The 27,693-nt window shown below is 36.2% G+C and overlaps 1 protein-coding gene across 4 annotated transcripts in view; it reads left to right on the forward strand.

Annotated features, from left to right (window-relative positions):
• The window catches only part of npas2 (neuronal PAS domain protein 2), a 67,230-nt gene that overhangs the window by 29,698 nt on the left and 9,839 nt on the right, over window positions 1–27,693 (forward strand). For all 4 annotated transcript variants that reach the window (XM_048187342.1, XM_048187340.1, XM_048187343.1 and 1 more), the window contains exons 2-15: window positions 13,290–13,695; window positions 13,817–13,873; window positions 14,768–14,922; window positions 16,031–16,122; window positions 17,109–17,198; window positions 18,465–18,588; window positions 19,132–19,245; window positions 20,797–20,915; window positions 21,048–21,130; window positions 22,408–22,514; window positions 22,730–22,877; window positions 23,868–23,949; window positions 24,071–24,197; window positions 24,302–24,405. In XM_048187342.1, coding sequence (XP_048043299.1) covers window positions 13,622–13,695; window positions 13,817–13,873; window positions 14,768–14,922; window positions 16,031–16,122; window positions 17,109–17,198; window positions 18,465–18,588; window positions 19,132–19,245; window positions 20,797–20,915; window positions 21,048–21,130; window positions 22,408–22,514; window positions 22,730–22,877; window positions 23,868–23,949; window positions 24,071–24,197; window positions 24,302–24,405 — 1,476 coding nt within the window. In that variant the 5' untranslated portion in view covers window positions 13,290–13,621. The remainder of the gene's footprint in view (window positions 1–13,289; window positions 13,696–13,816; window positions 13,874–14,767; window positions 14,923–16,030; window positions 16,123–17,108; window positions 17,199–18,464; window positions 18,589–19,131; window positions 19,246–20,796; window positions 20,916–21,047; window positions 21,131–22,407; window positions 22,515–22,729; window positions 22,878–23,867; window positions 23,950–24,070; window positions 24,198–24,301; window positions 24,406–27,693) is intronic.

Here is a 27,693-nt window from a genome sequence, read left to right on the forward strand (position 1 = left end):
ACAAAATAACGTAATTTACTGACAAAATGTTAATTGTTGCAGTCTATTTAAAATGTTTAATTAACCTTTGAATTTTGAATGAATGATTCAATGACTCATAAATGACTCATAAATACTTCATTTGTTTCATTACTGCATGAATCAGCGTTTTTGAACGAATCACTTGAATGAATGATTCAATGACATACATTTTTTTAACAGTTACTTGTCTTTACCTGGTGGCCAAGTGCCAAGTTACTTTCAAAAGGTGATTTGCTCTATTTTGATCGCTTCTGTTAACATAATCAGTGTTTGTACTTCTGTGATAATTATTTGTAACAGAAATAATGATACTGTGTGGTTGAAAAGACTGTTTGTGAAAAGCCGTTTCATACCTGTTAACTGCTCTCTTTGGGTCAGCAGCAGCGCTAATGCAGATTTTAATGTTCCGGTATGATTTTGACAAAGGTTTAATAGACACAGGTGAATCTTTCTCATTTAGGAATGAGATTGCACCTGAGTGGGCCCCTGGTTAAAGGTGGGCTGTAGGCTTCATGGTCATACTGTAAACAGTGCAGTTAGAGTGATGCAATAATTCTCTCACCTCTCACATGGGGGTCAGGCTGTTCGCCTCCTGGAAATCACTCTTTGTTGTTCTCTCTATCTGTCCTTATCTGTTTTCCTCTCTCTCTTGCTCTGGTCAAGAGCGTATTGTTACTAATTACAGTTTGCATAGATACCTCTTGTCATTTCTGTGTGTACTGCACATATTGCCTTAAGAGACAAATTAATCTGTGTTTAATAGAAGCACAGAAGGATACTTGATCCTCACTGCTGTTTCCTGACCTCTCCCATTTATGTTGGTGTGGTTTTGTTTGTGAGTGTGTGTGTGTGTGTGTGTGTGTGTGTGTGATTATAGATGAATGAGGCGCACTTGAAATATTCACCTGGCTGATGTCGGCAGCATCTACAGTAAATGCAGACGGTGAAACGATACTCAACAAGATCCACAGTGCTGTTGTCTCTGCAGACTTTAGATAGAATAATTTCTTAAGCCAATTTTTGATATGTGTTCTGCACTGTGAAAAGTAAAAATACAGATAACTAAAATAAATTACATTAATTCATACAAAAAATATATTTTTCATATTGCTGCATAGACAAAATGCGCTACTTATGCCACTGATGCATTTAGATCTACTCTAGAGTCTTAGGCCTCTACAGTAGATTTAAATGCAACAATGGCATAGGTATTTATTTTGTATTTGTGGGTGTTTGTGTGCACTTTGGTACATTGAAAAGCTTTTTATTTATCGACACACTACTGTTGCTCGTCTTCACATACACATATCTTTGAGGCTATACTAGTGAAGACGTGTCAGACTCAACTGATTTCATATAGTAAGATAATGATATTTGCTATACCCTAACGCTATCTGTACCTCTAAACCAGGGGCGTTTCCTCCGAGTAGGCAAGGGAGGCAGTGCCACCTCAAAAAAAACAGGATGAGAAAATAATCCATATTACATATAAAACAACACAAATATTACAAATTATGACATTAAAAAGAGCGCAAGTCACGCGTATTTCTTAAGGAACACTGCCCAACAGCGACACCCGCAGGTAAAGTTACACAGAAGAGTCATGCTTTACAGTCAATGGAGTCGTGCCTCCCTTTTGTCTCACAGAAAACCATATAAAATCATCAGACCCCCGGCGTGCGGTGGGTTTTGTGGGGGATAATTGAGAATGAATGGAGGAATGTCACGTGAGAGGAGGCAATGTCTCCATCGCGCTATGATTGGATGTAATTGGATATGATTGGCTTGTGCGATAAATCCCACCTCTTGTTGACGTGCACGCTCCGCGCGTCAGTTTGACTGAACAAATGATGGCGTCAATGGGAAGACTAATTGAAAAGTAAGTAAACAGATCACCCAGTTAGATATCGCTGCTTTATGTCACGTCAAAATCAAACTTGAAATGGACTGAAAGCATGATGACTGCGGGGTTTTTAGTGCAATCAGCTTGGTGAAATTAAAAATACAATTTGTGTGTGTGACAGACGGTGTTTATGGAGCATTACTGATGATCCAAAATATCCTAGGTTGACAATTAAAAAGAAAAACCGCAACACACAAATAAAATATATTGTTTAAATTATTATTGCCTTTAGTTATTATTTTGGAATGAATGTAGAAATGCTTAAAACACTAACTTGATGAGACTGACTTGGTTCTGATAAATAGAACATTACATTGTTAATATAAAATTACAAAATAGAATTGTATTTTGTTTCTTTTTTTCTTTTTTGATGTACTGTAAAGTAATGTTCATTTAACAAGGAAGATGTATCAACTTTAAGAGTAATGCACATGAATTTACATTGAATCATAAAAAAAAAAAAAATGTGCCTCCTCATTTCAGACACCACCGCACGCCACTGCTCTAAACCTAACCCTCACAGAAACCTGTTGACATACAAGTGCACACCCAAATCTTTTCAGGCCTGCAGGATTTTCGTTGAATGTTTTTTGTGCTCAGTGCTGCTCTTTATATTAGATGTGTTAATGATATATATATCAGTATTTCTATTTCCCCTTGTTAATGTTAATTTTAGTGTGCCTTTTTGGCATGACACCCAACTGTATATTCATCACCCTATTTGGAGCATGTGTAGATTAGTGCCACCCCTTAATATTGATGAATGCAGAAAGTGCAGACTGTATGTTTTATTAATAGCCAACCTGAATGTACAAGTGCACTTATACACTGATAAAGACACAGAGGCAAGGCTGATCACTCACAATCCGTCATATTATGTCTTTCTCTCTCTTTTTTTTTTAGGGCATTATGCTAATGTACGGTTGACCATATATAGTGTTTATACTCACAAAAGTTTGGGGGCAGTACGATTTTTTTAAAATGTTTTTAAAAGAAGTATCTTATGCTCATCAAGGGTGTGTTTATTTGATAAAAAACATAAAAACAGTATTATTGTGAAATACTATTACAATTTAAAATCAATTTTCTATTTGAATATATTTTAAAATGTCACTTATTCCTGTGATGGCAAAGCGGAATTTTCAGCATCAATACTCCAGTCTTCAGTGTCACATGATCTTTCAGAAATCATTCTAATATGCTGATTTGATGCTCAGAAAGCATTTCTTATTATTGATGTTGAAAACAGTTGTGCTGCTTAAAAAATATTTCACGGTTTCCACAAAAACATTAAGGATTCTTTGATGAAAAAGTTCAAAGAACAGCATTCATTTGACATAAAAAAAAATCTTTTGTTACATTATAAATGTCTTTACATTCACTTTTAATTAATTTAATGTGTCCTTGCAGAATAGAAGTATTCATTTCTTTAAAAATATCTTTCTGTTCCTAAACAAACTTTTGAACAGTATTGTAATTTTAAGCTATAAAGTCCATGCACAAGCAGAACGAATTTCTGTCTATGTCGTTCGTAAAACCATGTGTAAATTGTTGAAATCAATTCCGTGTGAGAGATTTGTTCTGCTCGTGTTTCGTGAATAAGGCCCGTACACACATCTATGGGTTAACATTGCGTTAACACTCCAGTGACACTTCTCCAACATTTTACTAAAGCTGTGTGTTTCTTCCTGTTGCTGCTGTAACATTCTCGAGTGATTCCAGCCCTTCCGGAATGCTCCTGGGGCCCCTATCAGCTCTCACCCTGACTGTGATCCTTGACCTCTTTCTGAACCTAACTGCTAATATTACCCACTCTCATGTCCAGTGTATGGGTGTTTATATGAGCGAGTTCAGGTGTTTGTAAGTTTGTGTGTATTTGTGTTCATTTATCCATGTTTAGGTGGGTGATTGTGAGTAGATATTAGTGAGATAAATGAGAGAGAATGGGGAAGGAGCAACACTTATGATACTGATAAAAGAATAATCTCCTTTCTTACACTGACCTCTGTACTCTGCATTTGTACTCTGTTTATTATATGTGCTGTGTGGAACTTGTAGAAGACACACGAATGGATGTCTCTTCAACTATAAAAATAAATGGTTGTAAACAACACTTTTCACACATTAATTTGTCCAAATATGTGAAATTTGACAATTCTGGTGTTTGAGGGGAAGTAAAAATAATCCATTCACTTTCACATTCAACTTTAATCACTTAAGTTGTAATAGATTTAGCTTAAAGTGCCCCATATATACAGTGTATGTCGGAAACAAAACGCCCATTACCTTATCTGAATTTTAGCCATGGAGGTATGACATTTTCATATATATATATGTGTGTTACATATACACAATGCAGGAGCATTTTTTTTTTTTGTCCCCTTGAATTTGAGGGGCATTTTTTGTTAATATTGGTGGCATTTTTGCCCCAAACCCTGGTTAATTTATGACCCTGCTGTAGATATAAAAATGTTCAAATTTGTGTTTGTCCTTTTGTTTGCTTTTTACAAGTTGTGAATATTTATTAGCAGTGTTTGAAAGTTGCTGATTTTGTGTGAATGTACAGTTTGTACAGTATAAAAACCATTATACCTATGGAATGTCCTCACAAAGATAGCAAAACAAACCTGTGTGTGTGTGTGTGTGTGTGTGTGTGTGTGTGTGCTAGTATACATGACATGGGTATTACAATGTAAACATACTAAAATGCTTAAAAAACATACTAAATGGTGTTTCTTTTTTTAATTAAAAAATGCAGACAGTTTTCTGTGATGGGTAGGTTTAGGGGTAGGGGTAGTGTAGGGGGATAGAATATACAGTTTGTACAGTATAAAAACCATTACGCCTGTGGAGAGTCCCCGTAAACCACATATACAGTTGTGTGTGTAATTTAGGCAACTCTGTAGGTTGTACACATGTTTATGTGTGAGCTACACATGGCCAGGTGTGGCTGAAGGCGGATTTTGTGTGGCCAGTCAGGTAGAAACAATGCACGCACATACACACAGTTTTCTAAAAACTAGATTGGATGTCCAATATTTGTCTTTGCCCCTGTTTAAGGGGATAAGCTGAATATATTAAGAATGAGTGTGTATATGTGTTTGAGTTGAAGTATTTGGGTAAGGAGGGGTGGCCAGTTGACAATGATTGTTTTTTGTAAGTGTCTTTTGTTTGTGTTCCTGACAGAGACAAAAAGAGAGATATTCAGGTCTTTCTGCACGGTAGAAAGATTTTCTCTTCTTTCCTCTGTGGCTTCCTTCATGTGGTTAACTTTTTCTATTCTGTCCTCTGTTATGTCTTTTCAGAAACAATTCATTTGTGTTTTACAGTGTTGTCTGATGTGTGGATAAGAAAGTAGCAATTTCACACTGAGAAGAGCCATGTGTTGCTGTGAGATGAGATGCAGCAACTCAAACTAAGGAACTTTATTTATTGTTCATAATTAATAATGTCATAATGGCACTGATGTGTTGTCATGTCATTAATATAAGCCAGTTGTCTTTTCTCTAGCAGTTGTAGCTTTCAGCATTGATCTTGAAGTAGTATGTTGCTGACTTCAGTTCAAATGTTTCTTGAGTTAATGCAATTTGTATAGCCCAGGGTGGTAAAAGTTTTAATTATTAGTACAGAGTTTCTGTCTATTATTAGCAGAGTTTGCTCAGAGTGATTGATGTGTTTAACTCTGCTGTGTTCATTTTATAAGATAAGATTTTGCTATGTGCATTTGTTTAGCAGAGATCTGATTCATTCTGATCTATTTTCTGTTTACTATTAGCAGAGGGGTTTTTCTGTGTTTTTTAGTAGATTTTGATGTGATTTGCTATTAGCACAGAATTTGTTGTATAGCAAAGAGTTTGCCATTTATTATTAGCAGAGGGTTTTTTGTATACGTTTTACACAGCTCTTTGGAAGACTTGATTCTGATTGGTTAATCGCTGTGTGCAGTTGTCAAATATTTCTGAATAAATATTATCAAAGTTTGGTCTGTTTAATGTAACAGAGTTTTATTAGCCAAGTGATAGCTGTTGGTTACTAGCAGAGAGTTTGTTGCATTTGTTATCCTGAGAATTGGCTTATTTTTAGACATTTTTCTTTTTCATGTTCATCAGAATGATTGTTGAATGATTATTGCCATAGAATTTACTTCGTTATCATCAGACTTTGATGTTCAGTATGAGTAAGGGATTTGTTGTTCATTTTTGTTCATTGTGTTTATTATTAGGAAAGTGTTTGTTAATTACAAGATTAATTACTGTAGTTACCTAGCTGATAATTGTCCAATTGTCTTGTCAATTAGTGAGGTTGACTATTTTTTTTTTTTTAAAGATAATAATGCTTCATTAGCATGGTTTCTTTTAGTGTTGTTAAGGCTTTAAAACCTACAGCCGTACATGTCAAGTCAATTTTATTGATAAAGCACATTTCACAATACACATTACTTTTGGATGGTTGGATCATTAGGGCCTGAGCACCCTCTTGGAATTGCTGTTTATTGTGGTTTGCTATTGCTGCGATCTCATGTGACATGATGCGAGTGACAGTCCCCACGTTCCATTCGGAAGGGCTCATCCCTATGCCCTAATCCCTTCAAAGGGTTTACCCTCCGGAGTGAGAGCTTTGAAGGGATGAAGGGTGTAGGGGTCAAAAAAAACTTTTTTTGGAACGCATTTCAGCGTCATCTTAACGAGACAATCAAGGAGGTGCCTTCTTTTCCCCCTGGTTTACTCTTTGCATTAATACGCATATTCACTTACTGTATTAACATTATAAGCTACTGCCGGTCTTTTACTTTAAATATAATGAATATTGTGTCTATGTATTTGAATGGACTGATAAAGGGAGCTGTAAAGTGTTTTTGTTGAAGTACAATGTCATTTTGACCATAATAATGTACCAAAGCTAACTTGTATAAATAGTACAGTAGTATAAAATACTATACATTTATAGGTAAAATCAAACTCCTAACCTCCTGTACCTATTTTGTGAGGTCAAACATCTTCCCTGTGCAAAGGATCATGGGGGCCCGAAGTGTCCATCAGTTGTACCCTTCGAAATCCTTCATTCCGATGGGCCCTTTTGAAGTGGCCAGTTTTGAGCACTTCGGTTTGGAACGACCCTTCAATATGGCGGCCATGATTGTTTTCACTCCAAAGTGCCCTTCGGAGGGCGATATATCCCGTTTGGAATGCACCGAGTATGTCCCGCCCTCACTCCGGTAAACACATCATCAGAAAAGAGATGATGTTGCAAGTGGGAGGGGAAGTTATTTTTGATTAAAAAATAAATAAATAAAATAAATCAAGGGCACATGAATTACAAAAAGATGATGTTCACGTAGTGCTGGGCGGTATGACCAAAAATTTATATCACAGTATTTTTCAAAATGATATCGGTTTCGCGGTATATGACGGTATTTTTTTCCCCTGTGCAAGACTGGGCATTAACCACATTTTCTACTGATTGAGAGAGGAAATACTGCAGTAGATTGACTAGAATGCTCTGTTTTACTGTCATGATGAGTGAATATTGTAGAAAAATTCCACACTAGAGTTAATACAGGTTTACAAAGCCCCACCAAATGATGCTGTGGGGAGACAACAACCAATAAAACACAAACCTGCAACACACTCATTACAGACACATGAAAATTAAAATATGACCATGGAGATAGAAAAAAAAAGAAAAAAAAAAAGAGTTGAGGGCACCTTAAGCATTTTAAAAATCTAACCCTATATAACAACAAACTGCCAAAACGAGGGAGAAACGCGGAAGAACGTTTAAACTGTCTAAGGATATTTTCAGGACATTTAAGAGTACTACTGTCTCTGAACAAATGACATACGTAAGTTTAACACAGACGTACAGTTCAGTGTCCTTTGCATAACGTTACATTTCATTTGAAGAAGACGTGATGAAATATGTGCGCATACACGCTGCTGGTTCATGTTTAGAGCACTAGAGTATATGAAATAGGTCCATAAAAAACTTAAACACGCTCGCTCCGGTCTATATATAATATGATCCATGTGGTTGTTAATCTCATCACGGCGCTCCGCGCAGAAACCGCTCATCTCGCGCGCCGCGTGTAGTTTGAATTCTCCGCTGTAATCAAGGGCTGAATTCGAAATCGCCCCCTATAACCTCAAATAGGGCATTATCTGAGGCGACAGCCATTTGTAGTGGTGTCCGAAACCATAGTGGACGTTATTGAGCACACTCATTCAATCTCACATTGCACCGCAATAACGAGTGTAGGCTACAGCCGATGTACACACAACGGCTGTCCGAATTCACTCACTCGTTTTCATTCACTCTTTCAAGTGAACAATATAAGTGGATAACGTAGGGAATAGTGAACGAGGCTTTAGTGGGGGATTTCGGACTTACCATAGGCTGTGATGCGATCTCAGCTGTGCTCTCACTACAGTGCAACAGTGAAACGGGACCCTCTCAAACAGTGACGGGCTGCGCCGCGTTCCGAACGTTGGATAAGCGACACATACCGGTATTGCGGTATCATCAAAATTCATATCATAAGAAAAATAAATACCGGTATTCGGTATGAACCGGTATACCGCCCAGCACTATGTTCACGGATAAGTCATTTATAATACTGCAATGTTCCATTAAAAAAAAAAAAAAGAATTGTCAATTTTGATTTCATGGTCTTTAATGGCTAATTGTCAACATTTAGCAGTTTAGAGCACATGCAGATACATCGCAACTCACCTTATTTCTTGCATCATGAGAATTGTATTTTTAAGACAGTTTGTCAATTTAAAAATGTTAAACTTCTTGAGACCTTTGTGCCCCGTTGTTTTCTGTTGTGCTCCGTCCAGATGCTCTAGACACAAGAACGAATCCCATCTCATAATATGCTGAGAATTTGCTGTTTATTATTTGCAGAAAGTCTGCTGTAGTCATCATTAGCCTAGAGTTTGCTGCATTTCGCTCCGTCTTTGTGTCCCTTCTCTTTCATCATCTTTTTCAATTTCGTTTTTAATATGAAACTGTAGTTCAAAGGCTTGAACTATTTGTCAGACACACTTGGACAGAACACAATGTGTGTGTGCGTAATGAGTAATCTGTGTGCGTGAATGTGGGTGGATGTTTGTGTGTGTGTGTGTGTGTGCGCGCACGCCTCTGTGCTGTTATTATGAGAGTTGTGGAGGTGCTGTATTCTAATTCCATCCAGTTGTACTAAATCTTGCTGCTTCTCATTTGTGCATGTCTGGTCATCATCACAGTTTTGCTAAAACTATTCTTAACCACTCATTTATGGTAAAAATCATAAAGACACATATATATATACACACACACACACACACACACACACATTGTGCTCTGAGGCAGCTCGAAATTGTGAAATTGTTGTGAATATATTAAGTAAATTAATATTTTTGTACATTTTGGCTAATGTATAGCAAGCTCTGGCTGAAACACTTTTTTTCTATCATGAGAAGTATTAGCTCAGTTTGTGGTTTAGAAATTTAAATTACAATATGTTTCTGAATATGTTTCTTTTAATTTTGTCCTGAAATAAGACATTTGGTATTGCTATGTTTCTGTGGCTGATCTTTCAGGTATGTCTGTGTAATGTTTTGCAGAGCAAAACATGTTTTAAAGGAACACTCCACTTCTTTTGAAAATTTTTCCAACTCCCCCAGAGTCAAACAGTTGAGTTTTACCGTTTTCGAATCCATTCAGCCGATCTCCGGGTCTGGCGGTACCACTTTTAGCATAGCTTAGCATAGTTCATTGAATCTGATTAGACCGTTAGCATCTCGCTCAAAAATGACCAAAGAGTTTCAATATTTTCCTATTTAAAACTTGACACTTCTGTAGTTACATCATGTACTAAGACCGACAGAAAATGAAAGGTTGCGATTTTCTAGGCTGATATGGCTAGGAACTATACTCTCATTCCGGCGTAATAATCAAGGAACTTTGCTGCCTTACCATGGGTGCAGCAGGTGCAATGATATTACGCAGCGCCTGTGACCCCCTGTTTGCACAGGGAGCGTGCCTTGCAACCATGGAGACATTTGTGAGAGATGCTGCATAATATCATTGCGCCTACAACAACAGCAAAGTTCCTTCATTATTATGCTGATGAGTGAGAGTATAGTTCCTAGCCATATCGGCCTAGAAAATTGCAATTTTTCATTTTCCATCCGTCTTAGTACACAATGTAACTACAGAAGAGTCAAGTTTTAAATAGGAAAAATATTGAAACTTTTTGGTCATTTTTGAGCAAGATGTTAACGGTCTAATCAGATTCAATGAACTATGCTAAGCTATGCTAAAAGTGATACCGCCAGACTCGGAGATCTGCTGAATGTATTCGAAAACTGTAAAACTCAACTGTAGGGGAGTTGGAAAATGAGTGTTGTGTTGGGAGTTGGAAATGGGAGTTGGAAAAGTTGAGTGTTCCTTTAAGATATGTGTAAATCTATAAATTAAATGAGAGTGTGTGTGTGTGTGTGTGTGTGTGTGTGTGTGTGTGTGTGTGTGTGTGTGTCTAAATATAGGTCAGTCATTCTCTCACAGGTACACACCTCATCTCAGCTGATAAGAACCATCAGATTTATGGAATTATATTCACAAACCACAGTTGATGTGTTTGTATGAATACAGTATGTGCTGATGTGCTGATAGTATGCATGCTGACACTACAATAAATATTTTATAATCATTATTTATTACATTTAATTATTCATTAAAATCCTTTTTAAACTGTGCCATTGTTGTTTACTAGTTTGAGGCAAGGAAGTTTTGATGAATCAGTTTTCAGATTATTTACCTCTCAATGAATACCTCTGATCAGGGTCAAGTGGCCAGCTTCATACATGCATACATAGAGGGGAGAAAGATGATATGTGCATCCTTTATTTCATCTACTGTTAAGTATTTTCTGCTTGTGTTATATTTTTTTCATATATATATTTTGGTGTAGGCTACGATTCCTACCAAATTGACAATTTACTGGCAAATGTCGAAAACATGTAGCCAAAAATACACAGAGCTTATATAGCTAGGCCTTTAATTGCAGAGCACCTCTTAACAAAATAAAAATTCATATTCTAACTAACTTAAATGTATGACCAACCTATACTGTAATCCTCCTAATAACTGATGAAAATCTGTCATTCAAATGAGGAATGATTTTTGTTTTTTCGTTTTGAAAAATCAACTGTTCTGTTCTATTACTATCTATGTGTCTGTCTGTATGACTATTGTTACTGTATTGACTATTGTTTTCCAGGTAACTATCTATCCTTAATTAAAAAAAAAAAGAAAGAATTGAGAAGCAAAATTGCATTATAAAATAAGTTAATTTTGCTTGTCTCATTGACACTTTTTTTTTTTTTCAAAAGAAAAGAAAAAAAATTTAATCGATATATTCTTTGAAAACTTTTTATATAAAGTAAATGCATCTTGTTTTAAGGATGTTTGGAATATTTTTGTCTTGTTTTCAGATAAAAAATATCTATCCAGCTATTCCTCAAACCGCTTATCCTCCGTACGGTCGCAGGAATACAAGAGCTGTTTGAAAAGCTTTATTCTTTCTTTTTGATGGATTTGTATGAACGCACACCCACACACACACACACACACACGCGCGCACACACACACACACAAATGCACACACACTCTCCATTCACTCTCTCATACATTTTTTTTTTTCTCTCTCCCACTTTTTCTCTTTCTTCTTGTCTGTTGTGTTGGTTTATGAGCTTGGAGTAAAAGATGTTTCTAGGTCATGGCACTCCTTGCCGATGCAACATTTCCTGAGGGTTGTGCCAAAGTTGCATTACCACTTAAGCCTAGGTGTCAACACGATACTTCTCATGCACCTTTCATTACTTTGTCATTAGATATTGCATTAAACATGTTTAATGCAGAAATTGATAAAGTGAGTAAGCAGCACCTCAGTTTGAATTGTTTACGCTTGAGTCTGAAGCAGAAGGATTATTGACTGTACTAAGGTGGAGATCTACAGCTGATTTGTATATAATTAGACTTGAGCTAAAACCGCTCTGATACACCCAAATTCTTCATCATTGTAGAGGTTGTTATGAGAAACAATATAGGCAGTTATTGAATGAGACATGAGTGTGTAAGTCTAGATGGTGAATAAGTTCTATGGTGCTTCAACAGATTCATTAAGCAAGCAGGGGGCAAGTTGGGTGAGAGAACGAAGAAAATGTATCAGTTTTGGAAGAACATTCCATATTTTTGATATTACATATGCTGATTTTACACCTTTTCACCGTGAATGCAAGGGAGATCGGGGGCAATTGTAACCATTTATTTTTTTAATAAACAAATCTAGGCTTGTTTAAGAAACATTTATATCTGCCAAAAGTAACTATGCCATTAATAGACTTACAGATTACATCATAATATTGAATTTAATTAAAGAAGACAGAGCGTTACAATCAGTGTAACAGTGGTTGGGGCAAATTGTAACGAAAAAGTTGCGTTAACATTTATTAATATTACTGATTAAGGTTTGCACTTTTATACAAATTATTTCAGCTCTCAGGAATACTATGTTTAAAGAAAAGGTCTGGGTAGGACTTTTCAGTTATCAGAAAGATATGTTTTAAATTGATATAATTTGAACATAATATATTAATCAGCTAATGGGTTTTGAGCTGTGTACTTTGATTTTTGGATGAGTTTTGATCACGAATCACACAGCATGTGGTGTCTCTGCAGGCTTTGCTGAACTGTAATGTATCTGGAGAGGAGCCAATGTTTTATTCATTTGACAGAGAGGGAGAGTATCTAATTAATGTTGGTGGTCTATTTTTTTCTTCATGCTTTTAAACAGAATTTGTAAATACAGTTTAATTTATCACTAAAATATTAACTCATTTGAACCTTTTTGTTGATAATGTACAATACATTTTGCAGCTTCATGAAGAGGCAATGAACAAATGCTCTGCTTTTGTGATATTTACTTTATTATTTATTATTATTAAATAAAACTTTGTGACTTGTGCCAGACATTAAAGGTGCAGTAAACAATTTCTGAACGTTAACAGTAGAGAAAGACAACACATGTGTATCATTATATTGGATCTGTGCAGCTCTTAAAGTGACAGCAGCCTAATATTAAAGAGTTTTTAATGTTAATCAAACAACAGTTGACAAAGAAATCACTCACTGCTCTTAAAATGATATATACTTAGAAGGGGCCATTTTAGTTGGCATGTTGAGATCACATGACACACCTGGTACTACAGACACTTTTGGCTACAGAATAATTTAATCAGAATAAAAACAATCATAAACAGCAAAAAAAAGAAAAAAAAAGAAAAGAAAACTAAAACACTCTTTTTGTTTTCCTCTACAGGGTCTGCTGTTTCCACCACTAACTTCATGGAGAAAGAAAGAAGTTTTGGAAGCCATTTTCAGCTGGAAGGCAAGAGTCACGATTAACGATATCTTGATGATAAGCTAGTTTTTGGCATTTTAAGGACTTGCTTGCCATAAGGACATAACCTCAGCATCTGTCGGCTGCCAATCATCAGTGGGGTAACACTGGCAGCAAGCCATTTGAGATTTGTGAGTAGTGGCTAACCACTTGCATTAGGTGGTTAGCGTGTGCCGTCTATTAGAATTTCTGCGGGTGTTTTAAGTGTAGAAAACGCGAATGGGACACGCTAGCCTTCACAGACGGCCTGAATGGGAGAAGGAGTGAGCATGGACAACCTTTCGGAGTTTGGAGGCCTTTGTCCGTCCAGCCGGAGGGAATGGGAGTGAGTCTACACTAATGTCACAATACTTTTTGTCCATTTATAATTAATTTGCCATGTTACATTGCTCTGTGATTAAGCCAAATATGAATTTTAAATAGAAATATTTTTCCTCTGATTGCAGCACAAGCAGCTGTGTGGATGATTTAATGGACGAAGATGAGAAGGACAGAGCAAAAAGGTCTGTGTGTGTTTAGCTCTTTATGGTCATAGTACACATTATTGTGTGATCTGTTGAATAATAATAAAATCCCACATTAGACTGTAAGCCTGTGAACTTCAATTGTGCCCAGAGACGTTAAAGAAATCACACCTTTAAAAGCTCTTCAAACTTTCATTCAATACTGTAGATTTTCCTTGTGAAAGACTGTCTAGGGCTGATATAAGAGAGTAATGAAAATTACTAATGGAAAATAATGGAAATAATGGAAAGAGTTGAAAGAACTTTTTGATGGGAGAAGGCATTGTTATTATTATCATTATTAAAATGAGGGAAAAAAAAAAAAGTTTTTCTGTAACAAACTTCAATTCTAGAAAGCAACCATAAAACACATATCAGTTTGCATGCAATTGTGCACAGGTGTTTCCAATTTTTTCATTAGGTTATGTTGCAAGTGTTGGGAATGTCTGAGATAAGAAACTGTTTACATCCGAGAGTAATAATTAAGTTCTAAGACTCTATAAACCATTAGCTGGAAGCCTAAAATCATTGTCCTTAGTTGTAATTGAAATGAAATTGTAAAATTGTTGAAGGTGCATACAGATGCGTATAACAGAAGTGTTTGTAATTCTCTACAGTTATCTGAGATCCTCATGAGAAATCATACACAAACACCATCATCACTGACATTTCCTTTTTTTCAAAACAGAACTGTTAGTAAAATTGTCTTTTTTATTCCATTTTATACATTTATGTGTAGTCAGTGTGTGTACATGCATTTTTAATTTATGTATTTTCTTACATGCAAACCAATACACACAGACATACACAAACATTCACTCTTCCATCTCTCATTGTCTAAAGTAATGTGAGTGTCATCTCTTTCTGTCCATCCGTCTCTTTATCTCTCTGCAGGGCATCCCGTAATAAATCAGAAAAGAAGAGGAGAGACCAGTTCAATGTTCTCATTAAAGAGCTGTGTACTATGCTGCAGGGTCAAGGTCACCCCCGCAAGATGGACAAATCCACCATCCTGCAGAGGACCATTGACTTCCTGCAGAAACAGAAAGGTTGGGGGAAAATCATGTTAAAATATTCAGAGTTGCCCCCAGTCTCTAACCAAATGAGGGGGAAAAATGTAGTTAGATGGAAATTTATGTTGGTGTCTAACATGCATTACTTACCCAATTTACTCTCCCAACCTGAAATTTCATTCTCATTACCTTCATTTGTAATATTAATTATTTCATTCATTTATTATGGATATTTGAGAAAACGTAGTTCAAAAAGCAGAATTATACCCAGCTTAAACCATAGTTCAAAATTAATTTTTTGCATTCTGCGATAAATATTTTAGATTTAATAAATGTATGTGTGTGTGTCGCAATGTAGTCCACAAGGATGAAGATGAGAGCAGAAGTACTTCAAATGGTAAAGAAACGTGAATTAAACAGCAGGAGAAAAAAACGCAAACATTGTGTACAAACACAAATTATAAATGGTGTAAAATCACTTGAATGCTCAAACTGGCAAGCCGTTAAACACATGTAACTGAAAAACGTTAAAGAGGACGCAAGCGAAAGTGATCTCTCTTGACTCTGTGTTTGAGTTTGCCTCCGTGTTGCTTCCATTCCGCTGACTGGAAGGTGAGGAGGTAGTGTGTTTTTAAGGGGGAAGTATTAACAGGGTTAAAAAAAACAAAATAACCGACATGGGAAAATTCCGTCGAATTTCGATTAATCGTCCATCACTGCACTTGACGAGTAATAATTTTGGACTCTGGTCAGAAGAACAGAATAATTTTTACTTTATTTTTGCATTTGGTGGGAGGAGCAAACTGCTGCAAGCTCCTGGGAGTGTCACTACCAACACCTTTGAGTGCCAGGAGCTGCTCAGTGATGAGCCCAGTTCCATTTCCTCTCTGAATCCAGGGCACAGCTGTCAGGCTGTCGGCAGAACGTTTGCTGGCAGCAGATTTCACTGCTCCTATAAACAGTTCCAGTGCCATTTCCAACTTCCCCCAATCTCAGACTTCCATACTGCTTGATTTAAATTTCTTTCTATTTTTTTTTTCCGTTCCATCCAAGGAAGTCCATACAATCTCTTTGTTAGAATTCCATAATCAAGTTCTTACAGCATTCCTAAACTTTTTTTCCTAAACTGTTTGATGTTTTCCAGAGATCACAGCACAAACAGAATCTTGTGAGGTCCGGCAGGACTGGAAGCCTTCTTTCCTTAGCAACGAGGAATTCACCCAGTTAATGCTGGAGGTAAAGCATCATATCTGCCTCATTCACCTTCAGTTTTTCTGTAGCCCTGTCAGAATATTATTTTTTTACTTCAGCTGTATTTCTTAAGCACCGTGCTGTCAACACATCATGTATTTTGATAGGCTTATGACAGGGTTCCTCAAATCTGGTCCTTGAGGGCCGATGCCCAGCAGAGTTTAGCTCGAACCCGGATCAAACACACCTGAGCAAGCTAATTAAGGTCTTCAGGATCGCTAGAAAATCACAGATAGGTGAGTTTGATCAGGGCAGTGGCCCTCCAGGACCGGATTTGAGAAAACCCTGGGCTATGAGATGCCTTATAGCACTGCTTCAGGCACAACTATGTTGCCTCCTGGAAGGAAACGCATTACAAATAAAGGAAAATGTTTAACTTGAATCATGTAGCAGAAATACATGAATTGAATATGCAGAGTCACCCTGACCTGCGCACAGCATTCCTAGTTTCCAGCATTAAGGAAACATTCACACATGAACACTTCCTTTCAAAAACAACCTCAGTCTCTTCTCAGTTCCTAGTCTCAGACTTTCCGAGGTACAGTCCAGCAGTGACATGGGAACATGTTATGTGTTGGGGAATCCTTCAATTATTTCTCTTTACATGAAGAAACCAATGAAAAAATATTGCGCAACCTCAAGAGCCTGACAACATTTTGAAGCTACCATGGTTTTTCGTAACCAGCTTTCTCAGCTTTGAGGAAAGAATTTCTAGATAAATAAATAATCGCGCACGTTAATTTGATTTGAATTGAATACTTATCCGTTGCTTTGGGTGGGGACAAACCAATATTCAAAGTTTGTTTAAGTCATTCACTGAATAATGACTAAATGATGACACAATAATGACAAAATTTTCATTTTTGGATGAACTATTTTGTAAATAACAGAAGGAACACTGTCATCAGTATATTATGAGAATTTTTACTGGTTCATAATGTCATTTTTTTTTTGTGTGTGTGTGATGGCAGGCATTGGATGGTTTCCTAATAGCTCTTACTACAGATGGGAACATCATATATGTATCTGACAGTGTCTCGTCTCTCATCGGCCATCTGCCGGTAAGTGAGGGTGGTGGGGTCCAATGCAATTTAAAAAGGACTTGATTTGGTGCTTTACTTTTTATAAAATAAACTCATTGCCTCTTAAAATGATGTTTTATTTTGACTAGTCTGGCAAACTCATGTTATTAGTAATATGTTTTTCTAAAAATAGTTAAGACAGCCCACGCACAGCAGGTTTTCTGTAGGCTGTTGTCAACAGTCCTCAGGAAATGCTGCACATTTTTTAGACGCTCTTGAATTGTATTTGTACAGTATCTGAAAATCATGAAATGTCAAGAGCTTTGGCTTATTGCCAGTTAAGTGGTTTAACTTATTACAGGGAGAAAACATTTCATAAACCTGAATAAATGGACCTCTCTTCATAACACTGCAAATGCATCAAAATCTATTCAACGTATGATCACATGCTGCCGGTCTAATGAGATTTGCTTCCAAACTTTACTGTTAGTTCGGTTCCTGCTGTGTGTGGGTTGCAAATGCAGATTGATAATAATGATGGTTTGTTCCATCACTGTCAAAGCCATAACCTTTGGCCTTATTAAACAGAAAGGAGGGCTTAACAGACTCCTATTACTGAGGAACCGAACGAGCTGAACTCAGGTGCCACTGAAGGTCATGTGTGGCCATTATGGATCTACTCCGATTGTGCTAATGCTCTTATGATTTTGTTGAGATGGTGCTTGGATGCAAACCCAGTTCCAGTTACAGCAGAATCCTAATTCTAGGCACAAGGCAGCTTTAGTATTATTTATATGTTATTATAGGATGTATTTATTACTTATTTATTATTATTTTCATAATTTTATGTGTTTTTATTAGCTTTTCTTTGTTGTTTCTATATAGCTTTAATTTATTTTTATTTTAGTTTTAGTTTAATAATTTTTACTTCAACCTAAAATTATTTATTTTAAATAGTTGCCAAGGCAACATTTTCTAATTTTTAAGTTTTTCATCTAATATTTCAGCTATATTTCAATAGCTTTATTTAACAATAACAACACTGCCTCAAGTTGATGATGCTGTAGTGTAGGACCTATTTTTGATTTTTTTATGGATAACAGATTATTATTATAAAATGATTGTTTATTATAATATTTTTAATAATAATTATGATCAATAATAATGAATAGTTACTCAAAATTACATTTCTTGTGAAATCATGTTATACATAATTGCGTAGTATTGTGGTAAATGTAGTGCATTGTGTAGCACTGAAGGAAGCGAGCAGGGAGTGACGTTGCTATGGATACTGCTGTGTCTCAGTCAGATATGGTGGACCAGAACATTTTGAACTTTCTGCCAGAGCGAGAGCACGGAGAGGTGTATAAACTTCTGTCATCACACATGCTCTTGACGGAGCCTTCTACTGTGGACCTACTCAACAGCAGTGAGTGTATACACACACACACACAGACCATCACACACCTGAAAACACAGATGCAGTATGTTGTGAGAGCGTGCCATCTTATTTCCTGGATGTAGTGTGCTCTATGATTACACCCAAGGCTAATTATAGAGGCTCTGTGTGTGCAGTGTAACACAGATTATCTGTTACAACACCCTGATAATCCTACATACAGCTTTTACCCTGACCCCAATCCCTGAGACACACACACACACACCAATACTGAGAAATACTGGTAGGAAAAACAGTCACTGTTGACTTATTGATCTCATTCGATCACCAGAACCACCTCTGTTTCACTTGTCACACTCGCTTGTGAACCAAAGCACACACACTCACACACTGTTGTATGGTCTGTCAGCTCATTGTACTCTATTTTAGGATAATCGTCAAAGTCAGACTGGGGCCACAGCCATAACAGAACATTAACCTCAACCTTGTGGAGTCATCTGACAAACTGAATTGCTGTTACATTAGCTGCTAACAGTGTATTTCCTCTCCCTGTGCTCACTTTCTTTCTTTCAGATGAGACGCACGTCGAGTTCTGCTGTCATTTAGCGAGGGGGAACATTGACCCGAAAGAACCACCCACATATGAATATGTCAAATTTGTTGGAGATTTCAAGTTTCATAATAATGGTTGGTTTTTATTTTGCACATCACCCTGAGTCACATGTCACACAAACAGAGACACTAGTAATTGATGGATATAGTTACATTTCTGTTTATTACTTGATTCGAGAAGTAAACTTTAGCTGTGATAGCAAGCATTTGTGTTTCTTCCTGTGCATTTGGTTGAGGAAGAGATTTAATGAGGAGGAGGATTTGCCTATGTTGGAATTATTGGTTCGTCTCCTCATTTGCATGTAGAATGTCATTGTGAGGTCACATCTTCACCAATAGGGGGAATGTGAAAATGAGAAGAAATTTGGAAATGAAATAGACAGAAAACATTCAAGCCATGACCATAACAATGCTAGTCCTCTAGCATTATATGTGTGTGTGTGTGTGTATAATTTTATATATATATATATATATATATATATATATATATATATATATATATATATATATATATATATATATATATATATATATATATATATATTATATATATATATATATATATATATATATATTAACACACACACACACACACACACACACACACACACACACACATAATGCTAGAGGACTAGCATTGTTATGGTCATGGCTTGAATGTTTTCTGTCTATATATACATACATACATACATACATACATACATACATACATACATACATACATACATACATACATACATACATACATACATTGAAATATAATAAAGTTTATTTATACATTTTTTCAATATTTGTATTCATCACATACATGGTTAATATAATTTATTTCTTATATATATATAAATAAAAAAAAATAAATAAATATATATATATATGTATATATGTATATATGTATATGTAATTATACACACACACACATATAATGCTAGAGGACTAGCATTGTTATGGTCATGGCTTGAATGTTTCTGTCTAATATATATATATATATATATATATATATATATATATATATATATATATATATATATATATATATATATATATATATATATATATAATTTTTTTACATTTAAATATAATAAAATGTAATAATATTTTAATCTTTATTTATTTTTCAAGATTTGTATTCATCACAGGTATATATATACGCAACTCGCAGTGAAATATAAACCCGTGGTCGGTTGCATAAACCGCTTAGACTTGTCTTACAAGTTAGTCATCTAATTTTTTTTCTTCATGTCTGGTCATAACTTTTAAAAGTCATAAAAAGGTAGACTGGTCTAATTTGAATATGAATTACTGATTACCCCTAACTAATTGCTAGTTGGTCAGATTAGTTCTTAAAACACAGTCTTAACATAGTGGCTATGTTTATGCAACTGTATATAAATAGGCTGATAAAAATGAAATAATAATAATATTAATAATAATAATACAAAATATCAATAAAATAAGTATAAAAATAGAGGTAAAAATACATTTAAATTCATTTAGTGCCATTCACTAAAAGATGGTGGGATATACATAAAATATACCTTGTGCTTAAGTTTAATACTTCATCTCTGCAATCTGGTCATTTTGGGTGTTTTTTTAAATCAGAAGATGATGTTTTTGTGTGTGTCGCAGTGCCTCTGTCTTCATGTAACGGTTATGAGCTGGCGTTCCCGCGCACACTGCAGTCTTCACTAGAGGAGCAGATCTGTCTCGTAGCCACAGTGAGACTCGTGACCCCTCAGTTCCTGAAGGTAACAGTGCACAGAATCACATTCTCACAAAATCAATATTAAACACACACTAATTGCATTCACCCTTTATCAAAGCAAGGACAGACTTATTGTGTGTGTGTGTGTGTGTGTGTGTGTGTGTGTCTGCTAAAGGATCTGTGCAACATGGAGGATGTGTGTGATGAATTCACATCAAGACACAGTCTGGAATGGAAATTTCTCTTCTTAGATCACAGGTGAGTCAAATGGCGCTCCATTATGCAAACGACTCCTCTGATGTTGTGGTTCTGCATGGTCTGTTGTACTACACTCTATTAGGTCCTTCATAGGTTAATTCGTGACTCTTTCTGATTATGTCATTTGCTTAATTCATTCATCAGTCGCTGACCCACTTACGTCTGCTAATTCAGACTTTCCGCTGTCCCACGCACGGCTACGAGGGCCAGGGATGTCATCAGATGTGCGTGTGCTTGAATCAATTCTCTCACTCGTATATTAATGTGATGTTTTTATTCAGCTGTGGCCATTCATAAATTTCAGGATAGATTATTTACTCAGGAGGCTTTTCTGACCCCCAGAGAGTTACATAACCGTGTATGTGTGAGTACTGGATGTCCTGTTCCCTACAGAGCTATAATTGGACATTCGAGCTGTCTCGTCAAACTCTCTCTTTTAAAGGGGAAGTGAGTAATTTCAGCATCAACAAAAATAATGTGCTTTTCAAACAGATTTCCCAAACACTCCCTGCGTTTTCCATTGGTCAGTCATGCAGATCCCACCCCGAACTCACACAATTGGTTGAGCCGGTGTTGCTGTGGTACAGATTGTCAAACAAACTGTGTTTTGAGAAACAGTGTTTGCATTGGGGATTTTATAAAACTTACAAATGGTTTACTGTGTCTGAATATTACGCTATTAAGATTTAATATTTGAATTTAACATGCACACACAACTGTTTACACTTTTATAGTAATGAAAAATGTTACTTGAGCACCAAATTGGCATATTAGAATGAATTCTGGAGGATCATGTGACATTGAAGACTGGAGTAATGATGATGAAAATTCAGCTTTGCCATCACAGGAATAAATTACATTATTAAGAAATATAAAAATAGAAAACAGCTATATTAAATTGTGATAATATTTCACAATATCACCGTTTTACTGTAATTCTGATAAATGAAATAAACATAAACAAAATTTTTACCGACACTACACTGATAAGCTTATATGCCTTTCTATTTACACACACAAACACATACATGACTCAGGCAGGCTATGGACACCAAACTCTTGTTTAGCTCAGTGGTTTCCATGACGATGAGTGTTTGCAGGCTCATACGAGCCCCCATGTTTCATTCCTTTAGTCTGAAGAGGAAGTGCACCGCCGTTTTAATGGATGTGAAAGGACATAAGATTTGAGCTCTTGTTTTGTAAATTGGGCCAATGCTTGGAATTGTGCATGTGCTGGTAGCAGATTGTATGTACTGAACATGTGTGTGTGTTCGCAGGGCCTCTCCTATCATTGGGTACCTACCGTTTGAGGTTTTGGGGACCTCAGGTTACGACTACTACCATGTGGACGACCTGGAGCTGATTGCGCAGTGTCATAAACAATGTGAGTGTTATCTCAAAGTCTTTCTCTCGCTCTCTCTCTCTCTCTTTTAAAACTAGGTCAGTGTACTGGCTTGGAAATTTTGTGCTGTTTGTGCGAATCACAGAGGAGCTGAAAATGCCCCCACCAGGAAAGATAAAAGACCTTGTAAGAAGCTCTCAAATCTTTTATAGAGACTACTGATCTTATATGTTTATCTGCCTGCATGTGTATTGCAGTGATGCAGTGTGGGAAAGGAAAATCCTGTTACTATCGGTTCCTGACTAAAGGGCAGCAGTGGATCTGGCTACAGACACACTATTACATCACATACCACCAGTGGAACTCCAAACCAGAGTTTATCGTCTGTACACACAACGTAGTCAGGTAAAACACACACAAGCATTATACATGGATATTGAAAGCATGGCACACACGCACTGGAAAGTACACACACTCAATTTTATATGCGTATAAACAAAAACACTTTTCACACAAGCACTTTGAAACATTTTAATATATTTTAGGATTAATAATATTTGTAACTTATAGATACGTGTTCAAATGCCTATTTATAAGTTAAAAAATAAAATCCAAGTAGTTAATGTGCTTGTCAGCTCAATTAATTGAGTCTGTTTGACAGTGTCTATTTATTTTTATTTTTTTAAGCCTCTGTTTCCATCTAGTGGTTAGTATTTGTTACTACAGATTTGGCCTTCAAAATTGACCATATTCTTGGAAATCCTGGATATATGAGGAAGTCTTATTTTAAAAGTGTGATTTCTAGACCTGGAAAAGTCCTGTAAATTTATTATTAATTAAACCTCTAAATTAATCAATAACTCTATGGGCATTTTTCTAAAGAATATACATTTTATCTAGCTATTACATGTTCTAAAATATTTAATCGGGTAGAAATTGTAAATTTTATTTATTTAAAAACAATCCATATCCTTAATCTTTATCCAGTAAATCACAAACAACTGAAAAAGGGACCTTAAAAATTTTTGTGGACAATGGGGGGCCTTTACACTGTGTCTACACCAGACGCAAATTCATGATGTGACAAAAGTAGATGGAAACTATTATAATCAGTGATGCTGTCTGCACTGGATGCAGCGCGGCATGACACATCAAATTCCCAATAGTAAACTGCTGCCCCATTCTATTTCTGACATACTTTAAGTGCTCACGCTACTTCTGACACGAAGAACAAATGGATTTGCAACGGTCGCTGTGTTGTGTTCAGCGTAGATAGCCTCAAGCTGTTGAGGCACGGTCAAAAAAGTTGAGACCCATTGGTCTACAGGTTTTCACTGTGGATGTACAAATTGAAAGAATGCAAAGTAAAAACAGAACACTTGTCTCTCTCTAAAGTTATGCTGAAGTCCGAGCGGAGAGAAGGAGAGAGTTTGGATTGGAGGAAAGCTCATCTGATATGGCCACATCCTCAATCAAGGTGCTACACACACACACACACACACACACACACACAGGAAACACACTCACTGCTTTATTGTTTGCATTCCTATTTGTTTAGGTGAAGAGTTAGTCATGTTAATGAGTGTTTGTGTGTGTAGGGGCAGGAGGTGTTTTTGGACATGTGTCCTCCTTTGGAACAAACACGGGAGAGAATCAGCAGCGCTCGATCAGTGTCATCACAAAGCTCGAGAAAATCATCGCACACAGCACTGTCCGACTCTGCATGTAAGTACAAACACGAACCTCTGCTAACACTTCTGCACTTATGTGGTGTACATGTACATAAGACGGTCATGTGAATGTAAGTCTGTGTGTGTCTGAATCCATAGCGAACTCATCAGTGAGGTACACAGAAGCGTGCACGTCATCACGGCAGTCTGCTTCCATTGGTCCTGAGAAGAGTTCCAGCAGAATGCCACATAGTGGATCGAAGGTACAAACATGCACATCATCATCTTCATAATCATCATTTATATGTGCAGTGATCTGGAGGGGAATTTTTAGGGCCCAAGTACCAGTGGTGCGAGGACCCTATTAGAACTGCTCTGTTTAGTTATTTTTGGATTTTTATTGACTGCTTCCAAGAGTCTCAGCAACAGTTTACTGTTAGTACATTTACAATTTCATAAATCAACAGGGTATGTTACATATAGACAATTTAAAGCCTTTAAAGGTGCCGTAGAATGAAAAATTGAATTTACCTTGGCATAGTTGAATAACAAGAGTTCACTACATGGAAATGACATACAGTGAGTTTCAAACTGCATTGTTTCCTCCTTCTTATGTAAATTTGATTTGTTTAAAAGACCTCTGAAGAATCTCAACATAACACCGACTGTTACGTAACAGTCGGGATCATTAATATGTACGCCCCCAATATTTGCATATGCCAGCCCATAGGGGTGTGACAAGATGGGTATCTCACGAGACGAGACGAGACTCGAGATTGAGTTCACGAGACGAGACGAGACCAGATTTTTACACACTATTTTTAAGAAATCCTTAATGGCGAAATACATGACTAGAAAAAATATTCTGCAGGTGTATTTGAAATGCTTTAACTTATCATCTTATAATGAATGTCATTCAGTTCTGCTTTCTGAGTATGAATTATCATATGCAGTAAAAGACAACAATACTAAAGCACAGTAAAAGGTTTTGCCACTAACTCAACTGACTGACTTCTCTTCTGTCTGATTTCAGTCTCTTCAGATCTTACTGTACATGATTTATGAGCTTCTACAACTTTTGACCTCCTAACTGAACTCCTTTCCACAAACTGATCATAGAAATAAAAACAGTACAAATAAAAATGGTAACACTTTACAATAAGGTCTCATTTATTAACATTAACATATTAACCAACATCAACTAACAATTAGCAATATATTTGCTACAGTATTTATTAATCTTTGTTTATGTTAGTTAATAAAAATAGTCATTCATTGTTAGTTCATGATAGTTCACAGTGCATTAACTAATGTTAACAAATGAAACCTTATTGTTTGTGCTTAATAAGATTAAGAGCAAACTGTTATTCATTTTTTATGGTAACACTTTACAAGTTGAAACCATAATCGCACTCTCTCAATATTCAAAGTGCAAATAAGACCAACTTTTTCTTTGATACAGAGCTAAGAGATGGTTACAACTACGCTGCCTAGCCTAAAATAGCTTTCATATTGAGAGATATTTGCATTCATCAAGGAGCCGCTTTCAAAATGCGGGGTATTGAAATCGCGTTTGAATGCGCGCGCGCGTTTACTTTCACTTTCAGCGATCGCGCGTAACTCTTTACATATGGAGCGCCGGCAACCGTTATCCAAATTAATTAAATGTTTTTTATTTAAACACAAAGCAAAAGGACAGTGGAGGCGTAATGTAAACGTAGCGGTGGCATATTCTTTCCTAATCATCCTAACACTCTGTCATGGCAACATCACTAGACTACTTTTCGCCTCGACGAGAAATCTCGTCACACTTTAGTCTCGCGAGATCTCGTGACACGAGATCTCGTCACACCCCTACCAGCCCATGTTCAAGGCATTACACAAGGGCAGGCAGTATTAACGTCTGGATCTGTGCACAGCTGAATCATCAGACTAGGTAAGCAAGCAAGGACAATAGCGAAAAATGGCAGATGGAGCAATAATAACTGACATGATAACATGATATTTTTAGTGATATTTGTAAAATGTCTTTCTAAATGTTTCGTTAGCATGTTGCTAATGTACTGTTAAATGTGATTAAAGTTACCATTGTTTCTTACTGTATTCACAGAGACAAGAGAGCCATTGTTATTTTCATTATTAAACACTTGCAGTCTGTATAATTCATAAACACAACTTCATTCTTTATAAATCTCTCCAACAGTGTAGCGTTAGCCAGTTAGCCACGGAGCATAGCCTCAAACTCATTCAGAATCAAATGTAAACATCCAAATAAACACTGTACTTACGCGATTAGACATGCTGCATGACGAACATTTTGTAAAGATCCATTTTGAGGGTTATATTAGCTGTGTGAACTTTGTATGCTGTTTAAGGCAGTCGCAAGCGCGGGGGCGGGGAGCACGAGAATTTAAAGGGGCCGCAGCCTGAATCGGTGCATATTTAATGATGCCCCAAAATAGGCAGTTCAAAAAATGAAAAAAAAATAAAATAATAATAATAATTATGGGGTATTTTGAGCTGAAACTTCAGACACAAAACACATTCTACGGCACCTTTAAAAACACTAGTAATTTACAAAGACCGTTAAATGCAAATCTTTGCAAATTTATCTCAAAATGAATTGTCCATTTTTTATACTGTACATTATAATGTTGTGATTTAATAAAAAAGAATTTTATTTTTTTATGTTTTATTTTTAATTAACTCACAACACGACAGGTGTTTGCAGATAGAATTCAGCAGGCGAGGGTTGTAGATTAGACAGGCAGATGGATGATGACCTCAGATCTGTATCATAAGGTCATTAGTTTGTCTCATCAGATGTTTAATAAGACACAAAAGTCCCCATCAATATTCAGGTGAGTTATGAAGGTGACTAACTTTAGCAAAAAAATAACGATTAAATAATACACATTACTAAATTTCGATAAAAACTAAATGCAACAGCAGCCCATGCTCTGAAATGTATCAACACTTCTTCAGTAACATATTTATAGTTTCAGTTTCACATCATGCCATTGTCATTCAACATGGTTATATTTCTAATAGTTAACAGTACAATTTTGCAACATTCTTTCAAAATGCATAAACATCATAATATCTGTAACTAGTGGCTCCCTAAAACCACTTTGAATGCTTTTATGGCTCTGTACACTACTGTTTAAAAGTTTAGGGTCGGTAAGATTGTTTTAATGTTTTTGAAAGAAGTCTCTTATGCTCACCATTTATTTACTCAAAAATACAATGGAACAGTAATGTTGTTAAATGTTATTACAATTTAAAAAGCTGTTTTATTTTAAAAGCTGAATTTTCAGCATCTTTTCTCCAGTCTTCGGTGTCACGATTCTTCAGAAATCATTCTAATATGCTGATTTCTTATTATTATCATTGATGAAACGGTTGTGTTGCTTAATATTTTGGTGATATTTTATTCAGAATTCCTTTATAAATAGGGAAAAAAATTGCTATGAGCACTTTGCTGGAATAACTGGGACTTCACGCGGCACTTGCATACCGTTGCACTCATGTTGATTTGATTGCTTCTATTG

This window comes from Megalobrama amblycephala, linkage group LG4 (assembly GCF_018812025.1).
Source record: "Megalobrama amblycephala isolate DHTTF-2021 linkage group LG4, ASM1881202v1, whole genome shotgun sequence".
In the NCBI taxonomy this organism is placed as follows: Eukaryota; Metazoa; Chordata; class Actinopteri; order Cypriniformes; family Xenocyprididae; genus Megalobrama; species Megalobrama amblycephala.